Below are 18,897 nucleotides of genomic sequence, written 5' to 3' on the forward strand. Positions count from 1 at the left end.
ACAAAATAAAAATAACATGAAAATAAATATATTTAAAAATTTAAAAGTAATTTAAAAGCAAAGAAAATATAATAACAAAACTAAAAATAATAAATAAATAAAATAAAGTTATAAATAGAGAAGAAATTAAATATAAAACCTTTTTAAAAGTTCAAAACAAAAACTTCTATGAAAAAATAAAACTCAAGAAAATAAAATTATAAAAGTAAAAAAGTAAAAAATAAAATAAATAGTAATCCAAAAATAAATGCAGCTCTCCTCTCCTGCCACTGCCTAACACAGCTCCGGGAGGATCCTGTACTACGCAGGGATGGGGAAAACAAACCCAGTGCCTCCCAGACAAGAAGGTTTTGAGACAATTCCCAGTTTTGCTTGGAAACAAATTCTCTTTCAGAGGGAAACTCACTTGGGATGAACATCCAAATGTGCCAAGGCAGGAAAGAACCACCCCATTGTGTCCAGGGAACAGCAATTAGGCCAGGTTAGAGAGGAAGAGATAGGGTTGGAGCAAAAGTAAGAAAGGAAATACGGTTTCGAGATAGAGAGGAAAATCAAGAGAGACAAATAGAAAAGCAGAGAGAAAAAGAAACACAGCAGCACTTCCAGAGAGGGACAAACAGAAACAGAAACAGGCTTAGGGAGTCACACTAAGAAAGAAACACAGAAGGAAACCTAAGAATAGACTGAAAAAAGGGAGAAGCACAGCCAAAAAACATGCACAAGAAAGGACTCAAGGACACCCAATAAAAACAGGAGCCAAAGGGAAGGGGGACGGCCAAGGGCATCTTTGTTCTTTATGAAGGTACATTCCACAGTTCTTGCACAAATGGTTCTATTGACACTTCAGAAAAATGCATCAAAACAGCAAAACACACAGAGGCAATGACAAAGAAATCCTCTAGACACAGTGGTAAAAGTCCAATTTCCATTCAGAGCATTACAAGGAAAAAACAGAAGCAAATGCAAACACATGGTAATAGAACCAAATACGTATTGAAACAAGAAAACAAATATTCTACCTCTCACCTGTATGAAGTCTGGTGTCATTTTGAAAGGACAGCCCAAAGGAAGACATCTCAGGGACAACACAACACTCATCCACCGCACACAAACTCCATCTCACTGGCATCTCAACAGCTCTGCTAATACCCCTGCCCTCAGTGCTTCTCAGGAACATGGCTCCCAGGAGTCTCAACAAATCCTCCCACCTGACCAAAATCCCTGTCTCGAGACAGTCAGCACAGAAAGTTTTCAAGGTGGGACTGTGGCAGGAGGTGTAAGTGACCCACAAAGAGCCCATGCTTCCCCCAAGCAGCTGGGAGCTGCAGGAGAAATGTACAGAGGAACAACAACCAGCCCATGGTGTCCCCAGGCAGGTGAGGATTAGGGGAGAAACGTGGATGTCAGCTACAAGCAGCCTACGAGTTCCCCCGGGCAGCTGGGAGCTATGGGACAAACACAGATGGGACCTGCAAAAAGGCCACTTTCCCTCCAGCCATGTAGACAGGGGACCGTGATCAAAGAGTACAAGGAACACAGAAATCAGCCTCCTATGTGCACGGGCACCACCAGCAGCCACGTGCTCAGGCCTCCCCCCGGGCCCAGCTAGACTGGAAGGCAGAGCTCAAGCCCAAGGCCAGGAGGGACCGCAGGGAACGGGGATTCCCTGCAGACAGGGACACCCTTCACATGTCCAAAGGGTGTGAAAGGATGGGTGAAAGTGAATAGGAAAGAAAAGCAGGAAGAGCAGATGACCGAAAGAAGATGTCATGTTGATGGTGAAGTTTAAAATTGGCTACATCTCCTTGGAGGGAGGTGAATTGTATTGAATACTTCTGTGAGAAAAAGCAGATGCGTGTGTGTGTGTCTGTGTCTGTGTGTGTCTGTATGTGTGTGCTCCTCCCGTGCCAGGAGGTGCTGCTGCCCCTGCAGCCCTGCCCAGGGGGGAGACGGAGGCACCAGGGGTTTCTCACTTTGGACACCTGCTCAGGGCAGCGACAGACAAAATAAACCGTGCAGGGAAACCTGGCCCAGCTTTTCAACGTGCTTACTTCATGGACTGCGGGATAGGCCAAAGTAACTGGACTGCAGAGGGTACTGAAGATGACGCTTCGCCTACACCTTGCAAAAAACAGTTCAGGGAGAAACACCTCTTGCCCTTTGTGTTCTTGGCTCATGGGTGAACAGATTTCAATCATAAAATGTCCCTGAAAGTCACCATCAAGTTGTGAAGAATTCATGAATGGAAGAAGACACAGACACAGTTTTTGAGTAAGGTCCATTATTTCTGCTAGAAGAAGCATCCCTTTTCAAAGCATTTAGAAATCCTAAGACCAGGACAGAGACATGCTGCATAAAGAGAAGGGAAGCAGGGTTAGAGGGGTGGGAAAAGCTGCCTGAGACCTCACTTACATTTCTAACTTGGAGTGCCAAATGCCTCCTGCAAACAGACATCAGGAACCTGGGGGGGCTGAGTTCAGTTTCCCAGGGGGCCACCGTTCGTGTCTAAGGCCCTGTGCCTGACCCCAGGCACAGCTACCCCTCGGGCTGCCGCGAGAGCTCGATGTTCTTCTCCAGGAGTAGCTTGAAGGGATTTAGGGGCAACTTGGGGTTGCTAGGGTAATTTCAGTGGTTCTGGGATTTCTTGTAGAGGGGTGTTGAAACATTTTAGGAGCTCCTGAGAATAGTTTTGGGGTTCTAAAGCAGGTTTCAGGGGGTTAAATAGGGTTCAGGGGTGGCTTGGGGGTTTTTATAGACCCACGGCCCCTACAGGTCCTCCAATACCTCTCCCAAACCCACAAGAGTGGCATAGACCCCACCCCAGACATTTAGAGGACCCCTAAAACCACCCAGATCCTTGAGATGCCGCAGGAGCCTCCAAGGATCCCCCTTACCATGACAGGGGCGATTCTCCCCAGGGTACTGAGTCCCCCACCACTATCCCCCAAAAGGTGTCAGGTACACCTCGGGGTCTTCTAGTGCCTCACATCTCCTCCCACCCACCTCTACAGCACCCTTGTGTCTCGGGGACACCTCAGATGTGGGTATCCCCCTCTTGTTCCCCAATGCCCCCGCCTGGATCCCCTGTGTTCCCCGTGTCCGTCCCCATTCCCGCTCGGGAGATTCCCATGATGCCCCGCGGTGGGACTACATCTCCCAGCGACTCCCGCGGCTCCGCGCATGCGGAGCGGGGGCGGGACATCCGCCATCTTTGCTGCGGTCCGTGAGCAGCGGGAGCGGGGCAGGGGTGGGTCTGGCGGCTCTTAAAGGGGGCACGGCCCCGGGTGGGGTCCTCTCGGCGTGGGATGGAGCGCGGACCGGCAGAGGAGGTTCGCGGATGGTGGGGCGCGGGCGGGGAGGGTGCCAGGAGCGCGATGGAGTCGAGGACATTTCCCGTTCTGCCCGTCGCCGTTCTCCTGTCGCCCCATCCGCTTTAAGACTCGGTAGCGGGAACGGGCGGGGGTGGACGAGGCGGGGGCGGGGGGGGGCCGGGGTAAACGGCGGGAAGGGACGGGGCACAAACGGGCCGGGGCTAAGAGAGTCGAGGCTCTGTCGGGTGCCGGAGGGGTGGGGCCAAAATGAGGCCTTGGGAGGTGGGGTTTGGCGGCGGTATGGAGCATCCCTGCGCCCCTTTCTTGGGACCCCCTCCGTGACCCTAGGCCACCTCCTGTGTCCCCTGCTACGACACCACTTGTAGGCAAGGGACCCCGATTGCTCACCCAATTCCCTCCCGATCCCACCCCACGATGCCGTGCCATCCCTGTGTCCCACTCACCGTGTCGCCTGTCACCTCCCAGCACTTCCGCCTATCCCCCCATGTCCTCCATGAGCCCCCAGGACTGCCTACCCGTGCAATAGGATTGTGTCCATGTCACCTTACCACGTTTCTGTGTCACCCCTAGACTCTCCCGTGGAGCCATGATACCCCAAGTTCCCCAAATGAGCCTTGCAGACTCAGACTACCCCTATATCCCCCTCTCCTGTCCCGCTCTCACTCCCCCCGTGTGCTCCCAGCCCTTTCCTGTAGACTCGGCCTGCGGGGGTCGTCCACAGGCCCCAGAGTGCATCCGGCGCCAGAAGCGCCGGGAACTGGATGCGCGGCGCAGCAAGTGCCGCATCCGCATCGGGGGGCACCTGGAGCGCTGGTGCCGCCTCAAGGAGCAGCTCGGATTCACCCTGCACTCCCAGTTGGCCCAGTTCCTCCTTGACAGGTCACTGGGGGGGGCTCGAAACCCATTAAAACCAACCTCTCGTGGGGAAAAGCCAGGTTCCTGCTTGCTCACCTCTGTCTTCCCATGCAGGTACAGCTCTCCTGGCTGCACCTGGAGCTCAGGTACGTGCTTCCATCCCAGTTCCATGTTGGCATGCAGTAGTTTGGGTCCATAAGAAGTTCATGGTGAAGAGGGAGGATTCCTCTTGCGTTGGGTGCTGGAGAAGCACCTGGAGCTGCTCTTGAGTTTGCTCATCCCCCTGAGCACTAGGCAAATCCTCCCTGTCTTCCATTTTCAGCATCCCCAACTGTTTTTTGGGAAGCTATTTGAGAGTTGCTCTTAACAAGGAGAACCCTAAGAGCCTGAGAAAGGTGGAGGGGGTCTTGCAGGTGTCCCACTCCCCCAAAACACCATTTTGGAGCTGCTTTTCACAGATTTCTTTGTTTTCCCAGGAGAACTAGATCAGATTCAGCCAGCTGCACTGCAGCGCCTGGTTGTGCTGTCCCACAGCCATGGCCAGGAATGTGGCTTCGTGCCGGACATCCAGCTGCCAGCACCAGGCAGCGCAGCCCCGCTGGTTTGGGAGTGCATGGCTGGGCACCGCTTCTCGTGGAGTGGCTCTGGGATTGCCAACAGCCCCCCACAAGAGCCCCCAAAAGTGGCCCAGGGATGCAGCTCCTCCCTGGGCACTGGGCGCCAGCATTTGCTCCGTAAGGCCACACTGGGCTCCAACAAGGCCAGAGCGGAGGGAACAACCAGGTCTCTCCATGGTGACGGGGATCGGGGTGAGGAGCTGGGACACACTGCTGATGGTGGTGGCACAGGTAAGCCCCTCCAGGTCACCTTTCTGCCCTCAACTGCTCTTCATTCCCTACCTTCAGCCCCTCTCCCAGTTCTAGGGTAGCTCCAGTTTTACCACCATGCCACTGGGATCAGATGCTGCCCCAACCCCACTGACCTTTCCAACACTCTCGTCCTTCCCAACTGTCCACCCTCCTGTCCCATTCTAGCCTCCCAGGTGCCTCTGGAACCAGGGCCTGTGGCAGCAGCTGATGAGAGGTGAGTGGTGGCACCCACAAGCATCGCCTGATGAGTCCAGAAGGGTTGGCTGTGGCCCTGTCTGACCCATCCCCACGTCCCCAGCACTGGCCAATGTGACTGTCTGTGGTTAAGCCATCACAGCAGAGTTGACCCAGGTCATTGTCCAGCAGCACCATCCTGGGGGACAATGTAGAGCCAGGAATTGAGCCCCAAGAGGAAGAGGAGGACGACGACTTTGCTGAGGGGGATGACTTGGCCTACACTGATGACCTGCATGATGAGAACTACCACCCATCCCTGATCAGGTGGGAGTGCTGTGAGGGGGCTTGCAGATCCCATGGGAGCCACTCCACGGTGCCTGCTGACACCGTCCCAGTCCAGATCAATATTGCACTGCAAGGGTTTTCAGGCCTCACATCTCTGCCACATACTTGTCCTGCAGCTGCAGCTGCCCTGGCAGAGCAGGGAGGAGGTGGGAACAGTATCCATGCAGTGCTAAAATAAGGTGCTTCTAGGGTCAAAGGGCACAGAATTTTGAAGAGGCATTTTCATTGCGTCTTACTTGGTGGAGGGTCTTTGCCACGTCCAACTGTGTCCAGCCCATGTCCTGCCATGTCTAATCATGTCCAACGAACTAATTTCTTATCACGTTGACCCTGTCAACCACCCAACCCCCCCCCTCACCCACCCCGGTCCGTGCCCCTAACAGCAGCTCAGAGTCACAGCGATGCCAGGGCCAACCCAAGGCCCGCGACAAGCCGATCAAGGAGGAGCAGACCCTGTATGAGCCGCCCTTGCCCACCGCTGGCCCCTTGGAGGAGAAGAGTGGACGGGTCAGGTGAGTCATGTCAGCCGCAGCAGTGAAGGGATGAGGGGACAGGGGTCAGAGTCACCATCTTGGGACTGTCCAATGCTGCTGGCCTTGGGGCAAGAGCTCTGCGTCCCCAAGGCGGGAGTCAACCCTCCCTGTGACACTGGTGACTACAGGACAGAGCTGTGCCTCTCAGTCGTGTTGGGTGTTGAGTGAGCAAAGTGGGGGGGTGGGGGCTGGCTTATGAACACCGCTGCGGGGCCTTCACGAGCCTCATGTCACCCCCCTGTCCCTTGAGGGGCCAGGGAACAGGGCTGGAGTGGCCATAGAGGGGAACAAAGACCCCTTGAACCAGAACCGTGGTGGGCATTGAAGCCTTCACCGGACTGGAGGTAGAACAGACCAAAATTTATCGATCCCACCGCAATCTACTCCACCGATGGATCCGTGCCTTCTCCAGCAGCTTTGGGGCCGAGTGTTGGGATTCCAGCTCTCCTTTCCAGGCGCACAAAATTCAATGTTTTATGCTAAAAAAGCACACAGCAACCCCTGGGGCTTTGCACAGTTGTTAAAAGGACGTTGGGATGGGGCTTGGTCCATGCATGGCCTCAGATCCAACACACCCAGACACCTCATCTGGATGGATTTTCCTACACTTTCCATACAATAAGGGGGTAAAATCCCCTTTTCCCTGAAATCAGCCGTAACTCCGTCTGTCCCCTGAAAGATGGGCTCGATGCCAGTCCCATCCCAAACCTTTCCCCAGGTGAGTGTTGTGCCGCTCCCTTACAGCTTTGATTGATTCCTTTGAGTGGCTCCTTTGGATGCCAAATACCCTCCCCTCTCCCAGCAGCTCTGGAACCAACCCAGATGTGACTGGAAGAGGGACCGCCCTTCCTGGAGACCCAATCCCAGTGAAGGTAACGCTGGAATTTCCTCTTCCTCTCTCCCTGCCATCGCTGGGCATGCAGATCCCCAGGCTCCCAAATCCAGTGTGAGGGTAGAGGAGTCTGCGTCCAATCGGGGCCATTGTTTTGGGGGCCAAAAGTGAAATAAATGTGGGGGGTTTTCTGGTGTTTTTTGGGTTCTGCCTGATTTTCCTCCCAAATCCCATGGTCTAGGCCTCCATATATGTCCAAAGTTACAGCTGCAGGCTGGTGGCTTTTCTGAGGCACCAGGAGGGGCTTGTAGCTCTCTGCCCACTCCTCAAAGCCAAGGCTAAGCTTCAGGTCAGCCCTTTTTGAGCTGAGTTTGGTGACATGGATCGTATTTTAATATTTCGGTTCATTTCCCCCCCTCTTTTGTCACAGAAAGTGAAAAAAGGGAGAGAAAATCCTGGCTTATGAGCAAAGCGGAACCTTCCAGATGTCAAGGGGTTCCTCCTCTTCTCCCTTTCCCAGGTAAGCCACCCTGAGCTGATAAAACCTGTTTTCAAGAGATTTGGGACAAGCTCCACGCTGAATCCATGCTTGAGCACTCGCATCTCACCACCCCATCATTTCTCCTCCCCAAACCCCACTCTAATCCACTTTTAATGGATCTTTCCTTAATTCCAGAGCAACAGCCAGGAATAGCTGCTGTTTCCAGGGAGCTATGGATGAATTATAGATCAAACCAGGCTGGGAGCCGATTTCAGTGTCGTGGGATGCGTCTAAACCATGTGAAAAGGGTTTTGTAATAAGCAATAAAGAATTTATTCTTATTTTAAGGCCTGAACGATGTGTTTGTTCCAGCGTGTCCTGCTCCTGTGGGGCAGAAATGGGAGAAACGCTGGTCCCGAGGATGATTTAATGTGGGATTTCCTCGGGAATCTTGGCGCTGGGCTTGGGGACAGCAAGGGGACACCAGGACCTGGCTCAAAATGGCTCTTTCCTATTGCAGTTGCCAGCAGCAACCACGGCCAAGTGACAAGGATGTGGCTCAGATCGGCCCCAAGAGGATCAGGTACCTGGGAGAGGGGAGGACCAGGAAGGGACCAGGGAAGCTTCCAGGCATTCCCAGGAAGGAAGAGCTCAGCTCTTCTGTGGCGGATGGGTAGGGGGCTCTGTAAGGGTTTCTTTGCTACATTTTAGATTTTGTGCGTGGGAAAAAGGGAAGCTGGATGAGGAGGAAGGAGCAAGGGGCCGATCCATATCCAGAGCTCTTCCAACCCTCCTCCTTCCTGCCAATGATTTTTCCCACGTTTCCTTTGTCAGGAAGGCGGCAAAGCATGAGATCCTCCTGTGCAACTTCGAAGGCTGTGGCAAAATCTTCTCCAACCGCCAGTACCTGAACGTGAGTGCCTGGAAACACCAGTGCTTCCCAGAGTGCTGGGGAGCCTAGTGGATTCTCCTGGAGCTGGAGCTGGGAGCTGATAGGGTTTTTTTGGCCCCCCCGGCAGCACCACCAGAAGTACCAGCATGTGCACCAGAAAACCTTCACCTGCTCTGAGCCCACCTGCAGGAAATCCTTCAACTTCAAAAAGCACCTGAAGGAACACGAGAAGCTGCACAGTGGTGAGTGGAGTATTTCCACAGGAATCACACCACCTCCTAGGACATCCTCCTGTAGGAGTTAAACTACCCTGCATAGATCGTGGCTCCTCTCACAGGGATCACACCTCCTTTCATAGGGATTACACCTCCCTTATGGATCACACTTCCTCTTTAGATTCCACCTGCTCCTACACCCTCCTTCCCCACTGGGCCACAGCCACCGTTTCCCAAACTCCCATCCCCGAGAGCCATCACTGTTGCCCTTTGCTCTCTGAATCTCCCTTATCATCTCCATTCCCAGCCTAAGAATGCTACCTGCTCCAAAAAAACATCCCAAGGGCCCTGATGGTTTTTCCAGGCTGAATCAGCCTGATCCCTTTTCTTTTGCTCCCAGACAAGCGCGATTACATCTGTGAGTTCTGCGCACGCTCCTTCCGCACCAGCAGCAATTTGATCATCCACCGACGGATCCACACCGGGGAGAAGCCGCTCCAGTAAGTCCCAGTCCCATCTTTGCCCTTCCACTAAATCCTAGTCCCACGCCCATTCCTGCATCTCTGCTCAGCCTTGGAGCTTCTTCCCACCCTTTTCAAGCCTAAACCAGCTCCTCAGCACATAGCATGCAGCCAAAAGCCAGGCTGGGATTTCTCCTGAGGTTTTTGCCCTTGGAGCTGGCTGTGCCCAGATCCAGCAGCTCCAGGCTCAGCTCCAGGACAGTGTTTAAGTAGGCGCAGATTAATGGGGGGGGCAGAATGAAAGACTCCTGTCCAATGCGTTCATGCCAGAAGGGCGCTGGAGCTTCACTCCACTGCCCATTCCAGCCCCGAGCACGGCAGGGCTACTTCTCCCTGTGCCTCATCCCTAGAGTTTTTTACTCCTGCCGCAATCTCCCCCAGGTGCGAGATCTGCGGCTTCACCTGCCGCCAAAAAGCTTCTCTGAATTGGCACATGAGGAAACACGACGCCGACTCCTTCTACCAATTCCCATGTGATGTCTGCGGGAAGAGGTTTGAGAAGCGGGACAATGTCACTGCGCACAAGAGCAAGAGCCACCCTAGGGGGCTTGGGGGACCCCCGCAGCCCGAGGGAATCCAGCAGCATCCGGAGGCCCCTGGGCCGATGGAACCTCTGGAGCTGCTTGGGGATGTCCTGGGAAGTGGGGGCAATACAGGGAGGACCCCACTGCAGTACGGAGAGGGGGATGTTGGGCAGGATCCAGGCACGTCCCAAGGCCGGGGGATGGGTGAGGGAGGGTCCTAGACGGTCCCCCAGTTTGGGGACTGGAGCAGAACCAGGGACAATGCTGGACTCTGCAGCAGCTCCAGGTGCCAAAAATACAGGAGAGAGGCAAAATGGGGGAAAATCCCAGTTTTTCTGCCAATCCTGTGGGAAATGCTGGGTTTTCAGACAAATCCCTGGGGCAAACCCCATTTTTTCTGCCAAATCCCAGCTTCCCCTCGAGTCCAGCAGTATTGCCACAGGTGGATGCTCAATAAAGACTTATTTTGGGTACGAGTGAGATTTGGTGTCAGATTTTTATGGAAAAAATAAATGGGAGACTTGGGTAGTTTGGGCACAGGAAAAGGGGTTGGAGAGGACATGGAGGCACTGAACACTCAGGAATTTGGGACCCAAAACTGGGATGGGTGGGAGCTCCCAGTTGGGCTGTGCTCCCAAATTGGGATGGGTGGGAGCAGACCGTTGAGATGTGCCCCCAAACAGGGATGAGAGGAAGTGCCCAGTGGGGCTGTGCCCCTAAACTGGGAGCTCCCAGTGCTTCAAACTTTTTTTTTTAACTTTATTTTTTCATTTGACACTCAGATTTAAACCAGAATTTGAACTTACAGATACTTGGAAACTCCAAGTTGGGACCAGTTAGTGAATTGGAAGTGCCCCCAAAACCCTTTGGTGCTCTACCCCAGCAGGCTGGGGACAAGGGCACATCTCTGTCTCATTACCTCCTGAGCAGGAGCAGCTATTCCTCCTCCCCCAGCACAAACAACCCCAAATTATTGGGTTTTAGGGTTTTTTTGCACAGCAACTTTTATTTCCCCACTAACAGTGACAGGGCAAAGGACACAAACAGCAGCAGAATGGGGAGGGCATAAGGGGAACGGGCAAGCACAAGATCACACCTAGAACTCAGACCCCCAGTCCCCTAAAACCCCCTGGCCCGGGTTTGGGGTGACCCCGAATTTCCACAACGCCTTGCTGGGATTCCAGCGCTCCAGGGGGATCAGAATTTAGGGGGAGCAAGAGAGGGATGAGGAGGGAATTGGGGTGACAATGGAGGGATGAGGAGAGAAATGGGGGGCAATAGAGGAGATGGGGGGGTAACTCAGCAACAGCAGGATGGGCTCAGCCCTTTCCCCAGGGGGAAATGGGACGAGTGGAACAAAGATGACTCGCAAAGCAATGCTGTCCAAAGCGGGGGGGGGGGGGTGTGTCCTCTCCACACAGCATTTTGGGGGGGGGAGGGGGACACAAAGCTTTGTCTAGTATTCATAGTAGGATGATATCAGCCTCTCCCTGTTCCATGGGGCTGTAATTCCAAAGAAAAACACAAAATTAACTACAGGGGTGTGTAACCAGCAGCAGGGAGGAGGTGTTCCAGTAGCACCCCATCACCAACTAACCAACACTCCTGAGGAAGATTTTGAGGGTAAAAAGACTCTAAACTTTGAACTGCAACGGGGTAAAAAAATCCGCCCTGAATGGCTAAGGATGGGATTTGGGGTGTTTTGCTGGGAAGCAAAGGAAAACCTAAGGATGGCAGGGGAGAGGGGACAACACCAGCGAGCGGGGTGAACTCAGTTGCAGAGGGACAGTGAGGAGCCCACATAGAAGAGCCAGAAAAACGGGAAGATCCTCTCAGAGAAGGCGGCAGTGAAGGTGAAGATGGGAGCCATGTTGTCAGCGTTGTAAAATGCCACCCACCCACCCTCATAGTCCAGGTACACCCCGATCTTGCGTGGCCGCTCGCAAAGGGACAGCGGCGTCTCAGGAGACGTGAACGCCTGGTACTGATCCCAATTTTTGCCCTTCCAGTTGAGCCCCACTGCCCAAATCCCCTCCTCAGGGGCAAAGTCGACCTTCTCCTTGCGGCGCACGGACTCGCGGGCAGCGCCCAGCACCCAGCTCTCCCCGTCTCCCACCTCCACTTCCCAGTAGTGGCGGCCAGCAGAGAAGCCCTCGGAGGCCAGGACGCAGAAGGCGTAGTCAAAGCGTTTGGGATGGGCTGGCAGCTCTTGGGGGGCCCCGCGGAGCCGCACGCTCCGCTTGTCCTCCGACAGCACCAGGTATGGGTTGGCCGTGTCGGGGTCCAGGGAGAGCTCGCCTGAAGGGAAAAAGGGGAGCATTTACCTGTTGGATTGCCAGGCCTGACTCAGCACTTGTGTCCCAAACCCACCGGGGAGGACAGAGGTGAGTCACCCGTGGAACCACTGAGATATGGTTTGTGTCCCAAACCCGACAAGCACAACACAGGTGAGTTACCTGTCGGGTTGTTGTCCCACCTGTGAGGAGACCAACCCATGGTTTGTCTCCCAGACTCACTGAGGACAACACAGGTGAGTTACTTGTAGGACCACCACCTGTCTGGAGACTGACCCACTCTCTTCATCCCAAACTCAATGGGGACCCCACAGATGAGTCACCTGTTGGGGGGGATTGATCCACTGTCTGTGTCTCAAACCAGAGGGGAAGGACCCAGGATGAGCTACCTGTAGAATCTTGAAGACCCCACACAGAACCCAAGCCCAGCAATCCCAACCTTAAGTCTCGGAAAAAGGAGCTCTGAGCCCCCATAACCCCCGATCCTGGCAAATTCCCACATTATCTCTTGGAAAAGGGAAGTCACAGCCCCAAATCTTAGGCAATTCCATGCACACCACTGGAAAAGGGAGGTTGTATCCCAATCCCGATGGCCTCACCTGTGTCATTCTCCAGCTCAAACCGCAGGTTTTCTGTGGGAAGACAAGGAAGGAATTGAGCCGTTGGAGCCCCCAGAATTGCCCAAGCCATGGGAATGATTCCTACTCCACACTTCCACACTCAGATCCCAGGGCAATCACCACTGTTCCACCCTTGCCCTGGGATGTGCCAATGCTCAAACAACCCGGAGCTCTCCCAACCAGGCCAGAAGGGGAACAAGAGCCTGGCTCCATCCCAGCCCGGATTTTGGTGGACTTCCATGTGGGATTCCACTGACTGGGAAACTGTGTTTCCTTCCACAAAGGCTCTTGTCAGGCTCACCCTTGAATTCCAACAGCACTTCCTTGAGCACCGCGCTCTTCTGGGAAAAGCTCTTCAGCTTCTTCTCCAGCTCAGAAAAGCCAGGCTCGGGCTTGAGGAACATCCAGCTCTCCAGGCTGCAAAGACATGGGAGTCAGGGACCCAAAATCAGGGAATTCCCCCGGGAAGGGTTGAAATACCAGCTCCACCTGCAGCCAGAGCCTCCAAGTTCACCCGGTTCACTCACCTGCTGCCAGCCAGGACGACACCCTGGAAGGGGAAGAAAACCCAAGGAATTGGTTAGGATCAGCATCTCTCCTATCTCAGAGATCTCAAAATGCTTCACAAAAACTGGGAGGATTCCATGAAGGGGCTTTAGTCCCCATAAAGATATTTTTGTTTCCAGAAGTGGAATTTTTGACCCCACCAACAGGATTTTTTCCCCAATAAATGGAAATGTTTTGACCCATAACTTGAAATTCTTGCCCACATGAATGGCACCTTTTTCACCTTTTTTTAATCCCATAATCAGGACTTCTTTGTCACCATAAAGAGGTTTTGTCCCTATAATTAGGATATTTTTGCCCAATACAGGGGATTTCTGTATCCATAAGTAGGAATTTTTTCCATGGAGACACATGACACAGTCCCACCTCGCCAGGTGTGTTCCCTGTCTCACTGTCCCCGCCCTGCTCTGCCAGGAGCTTGTCCAGCTGGGCAATGTCCTCAGACAGCCGGGCCACGCTCTCGTCCCTCCGGCGCCCGATGTCCCTCTCCAGTTCTTCCAGCCGGGACAGTAGGAGCTGCTCCTTCTCCTCCAGGAATGCCCGCAGCTCCTTGCACTCAGCCACGATCTTCTGCCGCTCCACCTCTGTCTGCTTCTGCAATTGCACAGGAAAGATCCCCGTGAGGGCAGATCCCTGCAGCCACGGAGCTCAGGGAATCACCTCCAAGTAACAGAATCTCCAGGGGCTGGGATTCCCAGGGGGAGGGGGAACCCCACCCCCCCCCGGTGGGACCAGATTCCCACAGCCAGGAAATTCCCAGGTGAAAGTGAACCCCCCCAGGACGGGGGCTCCAGGGCCCCAGCACTCACCAGCAGCTCCTCACTCTGCCGCTCCTGCTCAGCCTTGGCCTCTTCACGCCCTTTCCTAAGGGAGCTCAGGTGCTCCTGGGGCACCTCCTGGAAGCAGAACAATAAAATCCATTGGGAATCTTTCCCGTGGGAGATCAGGAGGGAAAGGCTGTTGCTGCTGAAATGGCCAAATTCACCCAGTCAAGGGTTTTTTTGGAGCTGGAACCAGCAGCTGCCTTGCTCCTCTTAACCCTGACCTCAGGCTGTGCCAAAATCACCAACATTCACCCCAACCCCCCCAAAAACTGAGAAAAAAGAAGTAAATTAATTTTATATGCCCATGAGGAAACAAATGCCCTGGTCCCATGCCTGTTCTCTTCCCAGGGTCACCTCCCATATTTCCCCTCCTCAAGGTGCCCCAAACTTGGGGAGGACCCCCCCAAGAGGCAGAACCACTGCCTCCAAACTGTTCATTACATTAATAATCAATTATTTCTTAAACTCATCCTTATTTAAGTAGTTTGACCTTCATGGAGGGCAGAAAAACCCCAGCAATACCCTGCAAACACCAGCTGCCTTTAGGGGCAAATATATCCACTCATTTTATAAGTAAAACCCAAAATACAAGGATTTTGACTGTTAAGCTAGAAGTTGCTGCCTTTGGAATTTATTAATGAAATTAAAGCATGTATCGGGAGGAAGAAAAAAAAAAAAAAAAAAAAAGGGCGGGAGGAGCTCAGCAACAACCCATTACTGAACACACATAAAAGTGAGTTAACGAGGGGGGAAAAAAAACCCAAGGGAGCGACAGCCTGGATCTGCCTAAGGACGTTTGTGTCCTGAAAACAAGGGAAAAATCCCAGACTTCAGGCGGGAGGACAGCCCCAGCGTCCCCGGAAGAGGAACCACGGAAGTTTCGGGAGAAAATCCCCTCTAAAAGGATTTAATAACCACAATAAATAATATGTGATGGTTAATGATCCCACAATCCCCTTCCCGATCCCTCGGGATCGTGCTGGTGCCACCCTCCTCCTGCTGCCACTGCGCAGCGACATCGGCTCCGTCCGTCATCTTGGATCCCTCTGGATCCGCTGCTCCCGGCCGGGAAGAGCGAGGGCTGCCCGCCTACATCGAGCCCTTGGCTCTCAATTACAAATGAATACCCCCACTGTGATCACGACATGCCCCATATCGCGACATGGGGGAGCCCCAGCGCCGCCGGGGGGGGCGCCGTTTTCTCTCTGCGTCACTCCCCAAGCACCCTCCGGATGCGAGGGGACAGGCGGCTCCGGCGCCACCTCCAGCCAGGATCGGGCCGACGGGATAAATAACCCCCTGCTCCGGCTCGGTCCTGGCCCGCGAAAGCGGAGCGGCGCATTTCGGGGGGCTGGTGGGATTTTGCACGATCACCCCCGCACTGAAGTGCTCCCCGCCCCCCGGAACCCTTCTATCCCAGTACTCTTCCAGTTCAACCCAGTTCGATCTCGCATCAGCAACACCTCATGCTTACTTGCACTCCACCCCGGGGTGTCCCTGTTTTGGGGTGATTCAAGTCCTTCTGCGCCCCGAATCATGGGAGCAGCCCCCAGTTGGGATGGGGATCCTCCGTCAGATGCACAGAGCTTGGAGGGACCTTGACTGCACTCCACACGTGGGGAGGAACCGGAGGCTCATTTCTGTACTCCCCTGTGGAACTGGGGGTTCCCGCTGCACCCAAAGGGCGTTTCCCCCATGGAGGGGGAGTCCCTGGTGCACCTCCACCCCGTGAGATCTCCGTGGGCATCCCCAGTTAGGGGTGGGGGTGTTCCCGATCTCCTCCCCGCTTACTGCATCCCCCATTTCTTTGCACCCCAAAAAAAGACTCGGGAGGGGGCGGGGTCTTCACTGACCCCCAACACCCCGAGGGGGTTCGCAATGCTCTCCCTCTCCGGGGAAGGGGTCCCGATGCCCCGCAGCCAGCCCCCTCGAGAGGGGAGTCTTCGCTGTCTTCCCTCCAAGCCAGGCGCTGTGCGGGGGGGATCGCGGGGGTCCTGGCACTGACCTCGGCGGCGTGGGCCGCCTCCTCGGCGGGCAGCACAGTGTGGGCGCGGTGCTCGCGGGACAGGTGACACACGACACACACGGCCCGCCGATCCTGCACGCAGTAAAGTCGCAGCGGCTCCCCGTGGCGCGGGCAGCGCGGCGGCCCCGGTGGGCCGGACGGGGCGGCCGCGGGCAGCGGCGGCGAGGGCACGGGCGGCCCCGGCGGCGGCTCGGCGGGGCCCGGCGGCAGCCCCAGCTGGCGAACGATGTGCACGATGTTGCCAAGGGATCGGTTGGGGCGAAAGAGGCGCTGCGGGACCGGCTCGCGGCATTGCGGGCAGCAGAGGCGCCGTGCTGAGTCCTCCCAGCACTGGGTCACGCAGGCGCGGCAGAAGTTGTGCCCGCACTCGGCCACCAGCACCGGGTCGTTGAAGTACTCCAGGCACACAGGGCACGTCAGCTCGTCCTGCAGGCTCCGCGCAGCGCTGCAGGGCGCGGGGGGCGCGGCGGGGGGCGCGGCCGGCGCCTCCATGGCGGCCGCGGTCCCGGTGGCGGCCCCGGCCCCGGTCGTGGCGCCGGTGACGACGACTCTCCAAACACAGCACGTCCCCTCCGCACGGCACCGCCGCCCAACTGACGACCGAGGGGGGGACGTGAGCCTGCGCCGGAGGAAGAGGGGGGACTGCGCCTGCGCAGAACGGCAAAGGGGTGCGGTTTGCGCAGCGTGAGGGGGAGTGGGCGTGGTCACTGCTGCTCCTAGGATATCATGGGTGGGGTGTGGCCACTGTGCCCGCGCGAAGCGCGGCGGCGGGCGGTGCCCGTAAGGCCCTGTAGGACGGGCCTGGGGGCCGCTATGGGGTGAGAGGTTTGGGGATCCCTACAGGATTTGAGGAGGGGTATCGGGGTCTATGGGGTGCTGGGAAAGGGGAGGAGCCTCCTACAGGCTGCTCAGATAGTGGGACTCCCTATGAGGTGCAGGGGGAGATTGAATGTCTCAGTTCCAGTAAAATAGGTGAGGTGTATCCGGGTCTACAGAATATTATTGTGGGTCCGTTACAATGGGATTCAGGGGGTGTATCGGGGTTTATAGGATGGGGTTTGGGGACCTTATAGAATTATGGTGGGTGTATCAGGGTGTATAGGATTGCTTGAGAGAATTCCTGTATGATTAAGGAGGATTACTGGAGTGTACAGAATTTTTGGGGGGGCTGCTATAGGGGTTGGGGGGGGTGAGGTGTATGAGGGTCTATAGGGCACTGGGAGGGTTGCAGTTCCTATAAGTTTTAAGAGGGTCCCAGATCGGGGGGTGTGGGGAGGCAACAACACGACGGGGCATGGACATGTAGAGAGGCCTATGGTTGTTTGGACGGTCTCTATAGGATGTTGGGGGCTTCTTGGCATGCGGGGATGAGAGTGGAGTGTTTGGGGGCCAGTTTTCACAGCATCAGCCTCTCTGCTGTGTCCCCACGCATGTCAGAAATCTGCTTCAGGAACCTGAATTCAGAGGAAAATTACTCAAAACCTCCAGACGTACAAAAACGACCCTAAAGCTGCCGTCATCCCTTTCCCAGGGGATTTAGGAATTTACATCCCTACTGGAAGCAATCTCTCCTCCGTGACACAGATGGAGAATGCAACAGCACCGTTTACCTTCTTTTCTTTACGTTTCCTCACTGTCCGTGATGAGATTGGCATTGAGGAGGAAATATTTTGTCACCATAAGGTCGGGAAGGGCAGAAACTTGCGTTAAATATGGTTTATTTGTGGTCAGAACGGAGCTGCCCTATTCCGAAATGGCGGCCGCGCCTTCAGGCAGGGCGCGAGGGAAAATGGCCGCGGCCTTCCCCCGCCCCATTGCTGCCCGCGCGCCCTGTCTCAAGATGGCGTCTGCTGCGTGAGGCCCTTGACGCCATCTTGGATGAGGGCAGCCAGCCACCGTTGCCATGCCGACGTGCCCTGTCGTGAGAAGAGGAGCCACCGCCGGCCCCACAGAAATGTGCCGAGTGCGAGAAGAGCCTCAACCACCAGACAGACCCGCAGCGCTTCAAGCACAAGGGCACACAGACCCCACAGGCTGACGCCGACCCCGCACCGCAGCCACACTGCTACGAGCAGTGTGAGAAGTACTTCAGCTGCAGCTCGAGCCTGCTCAAGCACCGAGATGTGCACGGCACCGGCGGCTGCACTGTGGCGAGAAGCTGTACCAGTGTGGGCTCTGTGGGATGGGCTTCTCCTGAGTTCCCACTACGACCGGCACCGGCTCACACACGCTGGGGAGAAGCCTTTCTCCTGTGCCCACTGCGGGAAACGCTTCAGCCGCAGCTCCCACCGCAACGGCACCAACGCGCCCACGCCCAGCGCGGCCCTGAGAAGTGCCGCTTGTGCCCCAATTGTGGCAAAGCCTTTGGCCTCGGCACGGCCCTGGCAGCCCATCAGTGCCTGCATAGCGCAGGCACCTGCAGCCCTGTCCCTGCTGCCACCTGCGTGGTGGGAGGGTGAAGAGAGGGGGGACGGCCACACTCCCTCAGCTCTGCCCTCAGGAGCACATCCCTGCTTTGCAGAACCATCCCATGCCTTCTGCAGTGCCCAGGGGCTGGGTGACCAGAGCTCTCCTGCCCCTCACTGGGGCATGGAGGCCTGGGGAAGGGGACACCCTGTAAAGTGATGCCGCAGCCCCGCCAGAGCCCTGGGTGTCCCTTCCTCCTCCCACCTCCTGAGGTGGGCCTGGGGTGCTCAGAGTCCCCCTCCACTTTTAGAGACACCCCACAGCCAGGCTGGGAGGGCGATCTATACTCCTGCCCCAGGATGGGAAAGGGCTTGGGAGACACAGGATACCCCAGAATGAGGGTCAAGGTGGGGATGTGGGCTGAAGCAGTGGGAAAGTGGCACAGGGAGGGGGCAGCCATGCCTGCCAAGAGGGTTTTGGGGGGGAGACAAGGAGAGGAGGGATGGGGAGGCTGAGGGTGGATTTAGGGAGAGGTGGGTATCATTTGGGGAGGTGGGGGAGACACTTTTCCCTATAACTCTCCT

The 18,897-nt window shown here is 55.6% G+C and overlaps 3 protein-coding genes across 6 annotated transcripts; 2 read left to right on the forward strand and 1 right to left on the reverse strand.

Moving 5' to 3' along the window:
• Positions 1 to 3,212: 3,212 nt before the first annotated feature.
• Positions 3,213 to 10,049, forward strand: LOC120764748 (zinc finger protein 692-like). Of its 4 annotated transcripts, XM_040088786.1 has the most exons (12): positions 3,213 to 3,329; positions 4,015 to 4,211; positions 4,302 to 4,333; positions 4,664 to 5,035; positions 5,222 to 5,270; positions 5,420 to 5,557; positions 5,962 to 6,090; positions 7,945 to 8,007; positions 8,259 to 8,337; positions 8,444 to 8,558; positions 8,932 to 9,031; positions 9,434 to 10,049. In XM_040088786.1, the coding sequence occupies exons 1-12, from the start codon at positions 3,306 to 3,308 to the stop codon at positions 9,795 to 9,797; spliced, it is 1,662 nt and encodes a 553-aa protein (XP_039944720.1). In that variant the 5' UTR covers positions 3,213 to 3,305; the 3' UTR covers positions 9,798 to 10,049. The 4 variants fall into 4 exon arrangements, with proteins under 4 accessions (XP_039944720.1, XP_039944716.1, XP_039944719.1 ...); XM_040088782.1 differs by lacking the exon at positions 3,213 to 3,329 and having other exon boundaries at positions 3,537 to 4,211; XM_040088785.1 differs by lacking the exon at positions 3,213 to 3,329 and having other exon boundaries at positions 3,537 to 4,211; positions 5,965 to 6,090.
• A 497-nt stretch (positions 10,050 to 10,546) lies between these two features.
• Positions 10,547 to 16,402, reverse strand: LOC120764749 (E3 ubiquitin-protein ligase TRIM7-like). Its single transcript, XM_040088787.2, has 7 exons — positions 15,887 to 16,402; positions 13,867 to 13,953; positions 13,424 to 13,651; positions 13,018 to 13,040; positions 12,792 to 12,907; positions 12,470 to 12,502; positions 10,547 to 11,874 (listed from the first exon to the last, which is right to left on the reverse strand). Exons 1-7 carry the CDS (start codon positions 16,397 to 16,399, stop codon positions 11,348 to 11,350), a joined length of 1,527 nt encoding a protein of 508 aa, XP_039944721.1. The 5' UTR covers positions 16,400 to 16,402; the 3' UTR covers positions 10,547 to 11,347.
• LOC120764722 (zinc finger protein 483-like) lies at positions 16,398 to 18,366 on the forward strand. The gene is made up of 2 exons (XM_040088745.1): positions 16,398 to 16,575; positions 17,837 to 18,366. Exons 1-2 carry the CDS (start codon positions 16,398 to 16,400, stop codon positions 18,364 to 18,366), a joined length of 708 nt encoding a protein of 235 aa, XP_039944679.1.
• Positions 18,367 to 18,897: the final 531 nt, after the last annotated feature.

The sequence above is a fragment of the Hirundo rustica genome, chromosome 36 (genome assembly GCF_015227805.2).
Source record: "Hirundo rustica isolate bHirRus1 chromosome 36, bHirRus1.pri.v3, whole genome shotgun sequence".
Classification (NCBI taxonomy): Eukaryota; Metazoa; Chordata; class Aves; order Passeriformes; family Hirundinidae; genus Hirundo; species Hirundo rustica.

Coding starts and splice junctions, on each gene's coding strand:
- LOC120764748 (XM_040088782.1), top strand. CDS start 3,919: ATGATACCCCAAGTTCCCCAAATGAGCCTTGCAGACTCAGACTACCCC. Junction 4,334..4,663: donor TGGCTGCACCTGGAGCTCAG/GTACGTGCTTCC, acceptor TTGTTTTCCCAG/GAGAACTAGATCAGATTCAG. Junction 5,271..5,419: donor GTGGCAGCAGCTGATGAGAG/GTGAGTGGTGGC, acceptor GTCATTGTCCAG/CAGCACCATCCTGGGGGACA.
- LOC120764722 (XM_040088745.1), top strand. CDS start 16,398: ATGGCGGCCGCGGTCCCGGTGGCGGCCCCGGCCCCGGTCGTGGCGCCG. Junction 16,576..17,836: donor CTGCGCAGAACGGCAAAGGG/GTGCGGTTTGCG, acceptor TGTCGTGAGAAG/AGGAGCCACCGCCGGCCCCA.
- LOC120764749 (XM_040088787.2), bottom strand. CDS start 16,399: ATGGAGGCGCCGGCCGCGCCCCCCGCCGCGCCCCCCGCGCCCTGCAGC. Junction 13,041..13,423: donor CAGGGAACACACCTGGCGAG/GTGGGACTGTGT, acceptor TTCCCCTTCCAG/GGTGTCGTCCTGGCTGGCAG. Junction 12,908..13,017: donor GTCGTCCTGGCTGGCAGCAG/GTGAGTGAACCG, acceptor ATGTCTTTGCAG/CCTGGAGAGCTGGATGTTCC.